The sequence below is a fragment of the Dinoponera quadriceps genome, unplaced genomic scaffold (genome assembly GCF_001313825.1).
Source record: "Dinoponera quadriceps isolate SergipeBrazil2010 unplaced genomic scaffold, ASM131382v1 scaffold1086, whole genome shotgun sequence".
Taxonomy (NCBI): domain Eukaryota; kingdom Metazoa; phylum Arthropoda; class Insecta; order Hymenoptera; family Formicidae; genus Dinoponera; species Dinoponera quadriceps.
This window is the reverse complement of record NW_014555172.1, coordinates 1-3022: the sequence shown is the minus strand read 5'-3', so window position 1 is coordinate 3022 and position 3022 is coordinate 1. Positions and strand designations below refer to the sequence as shown.

At 29.7% G+C, this 3022-nt stretch overlaps 1 protein-coding gene across 1 annotated transcript in view; it reads right to left on the bottom strand.

Annotated features, from left to right (window-relative positions):
• Window positions 1–594, bottom strand: part of LOC106743171 — a 2189-nt gene extending 1595 nt beyond the window's left edge. The window contains exon 1 of the mRNA XM_014616748.1: window positions 503–594. Within this exon, the coding sequence (XP_014472234.1) occupies window positions 503–535 (33 nt within the window). The 5' untranslated portion in view covers window positions 536–594. The remainder of the gene's footprint in view (window positions 1–502) is intronic.
• Window positions 595–3022: the final 2428 nt, after the last annotated feature.

Sequence of the window (3022 nt, the reverse complement as noted above, 5' to 3'; positions counted from 1 at the left end):
GCGTGTAATATCAAAAAAGGTTATTTTAATCTAAGGATCAATACGGTTTCCCTGTGTCATTTTAATTTTCAAACTGCAGACATATGTCTATAAATAAGACAAGATGGATGTAAAGTTGATTGATAATTGTTTAGGAATAATTTCTTTTACTTGGTATCGGGACACTTTGAGCAAAGTATAATATTAATACATTGGCTATGGATGAAATTTTCAAGGTTGCTAGAATTTTAAACATATATTCGGAGAACAAGAAATCTAGTTTTATATAACTGAAGCATACTTGCATAAAAATGAGATTTCTTATTTTCTAATGTATCACTAATGTGTTAATACATGTGTCACTTGAAGTGTTATTTTGCTTTTTAAATATTATTGCATAAAATGTCGAAATTTAAATACATTTCGAATGCAAAACACGTGTAATACAGTTTAAATCATGTACTCATTGACACAAAATACTTCGTGGAGTCATAAAGAAATTTATTCGTTGCTTGGTACTTACTGTAACGGCCAATATGCACATAATATGATACATAATCGTAAAAGTCTTTATTTTAAGTTTTTCAGAAATTTCTTAAGAAATATCAAACATAGCGTAAGTGCGTTTAATTTTATACTGTCTTGCAACGAAACTGCTGTTCGTATTTATAGGCAAGTTATAATGATAGTATTACCTTGTGTTTCTTGTAATACTAGTAGTTGTTTGTCAGGTTCTGTCCGATTTACGTCACTGCAAGGTAACTGCGAAATAATTAAATTTAAGAACATGAATATCTGCTTCATTTGATCATTTAATATTACATGGTATTATTTTTATTCGTAGAACGTTACAAATTTTGTTTATTAAGTAGGGTGGATAGGAAAACTTGATAGGAGCTTCTAAATGTTTTTACTTAAAATATGAATTATTGACATTTTATTAATAATTACAAGGAAAACTTCATCTATTGTCGGACTCAACTGCCACGAAGTAATATATTAAATAATAGACAATGTCTGTTACCAAATAATATATATTAATAAGGAAAAATAATGAAAACTATATATTATATTAAGTAGATGAACGTAGAAAAAGAATTGGTTCAACATGTTGGCGCTTTAAGCATCGTATTTTAGCTTTACGGATATGCGCATAAAGTCGGAAAACGTAACGATAACTTTGTATTTATAATACAAGGTTGAAGTTAGGTATATATGATGAAATTTATATAAGACAGCGTATTGCATGCATAGCTGTCAACTGCATTTGAATAATATGAAATGTGGTACCAATAGATTAAAGTTTTTCGAATAACAATTTTGCTGCAATATCGATTACGTGTTACTTACGAGAATGCTATATTCTTTGGTGCGCTATATTTTGTAGTTCCTATTTTTATATTACAAAGTATAGACACGTGTGCGTGGTATTTAGTTAATTATTATTGGAAAAAATCTCACTTTGTGTAATTAAATAGATATTAATCTAAATAATATTATAAAAATTAATCTCAGTAATATGTAATAAATTAATAATTAAATAATTATATAAATTAATTAAAAATAAAATTCATTAACAGAATAAAAAAGTTATTTTTCATTATTTCGTCCTTTTTAATGTTTTAATTTCTTATCTTCCTTAACATGCAAATTAATGAATTATTGACAATTTACATAATGATTTCTTAGATGTAAATAAGATGTGTGAAACATATCGCGACATGACAATATGAGAAAAAATTGGCATTCTAAAAAAGTAATAAAACAATGATTTAAATAATTTTGAATATCAACATTTTATGTCGTTTTTAGAAAGAATAATTATATGGAACAATTCATGCAATTTAAAGAAACCCGGAAAATCGTATTTCATACGACAGTCTCGGAATTCGGTTTTATGAATTATAATTTTTCCCGAACTTATTTCGTTTTTGGAATTTTGATAAGTTTTTATTATATATCAGATTAATATAAATCTATCAAAATCTAAATCGTTTCACGACCGTCTTGATCCAGTGGCATATCATATTTAATCTAAAATCAAATGGCAAATTAAACTTTATTCATTGTCCATTTTGCAGTCTTTAATTGCATGTGAAATGTGATTCGCCTTTTCCATCGACATAAACTCCCAAACTGAGTTTCATATTTTCGATGAACGCCTTCTCCATTCATTTTAATTCTTAATCATCTGTGATAGATAAGCTAAAAAATTATTAGTTATTTTCTCGTTTATTGGAATTGATAACGTAACGTTTTCTTCGTAAAAAGAAATTAAATGTATCTTTCATAGAGCTGAGGTTTTCCGAGACATAAAATTGCAATTATTTCACGTTTGGTAGCAGGAGTTGTGTTTTGTTATACATATACATGTAGAAGTATGAAACCGAAATATTTTCGTAAAAATTACACGTCTGTTGTTTGAAAATGATAAAAAATATTTTATCCAAAATAATGTCCATTGCTATTTATACATTTTTCCCACCTTTCCTACAGTTTATGAATGTCACGCTAAAAAAACATTTCTTCTCTTGAAGCGAACCAGTTATCGNTATTCTCCAGACTTGGCTCCGTCCCATTGATGCGAATAGATGATAATCGGACGGAGCCAAGTCTGGAGAATAAGCCGCATGCGTTAGTATTTCCCAACTGAACGCCTCGATCGTTTCTCTGACCCGTTTTGCTGTGTGTGATGGGGCATTATCATGGAGTAAAATGACTTTGTGTTGCCTTTTTCCATATTCCGGTCGTTTTTCACGCAATGCTCGATTTAAATCGATCATTTGCTGCTGGTAGCGATCAGTGTTAACGGTTTCACCAGGTTTTAGCAGCTCATAATAGATTACACCCTTCTGATCCCACCAAACACAGAGCATTGTCTTCTTTCCAAAGCGATTGCAGTGGATGTCGATGGTTCGCCTGGATTGACCCATGATTTCTAACGCTTAGGATTCTTAAAATATATCCATTTTTCATCACCTGTCATGATAAATGGACTTTCTTTTGTATCTGTCGAGCAGCATTTCATAAGTGGTTTTTCGAT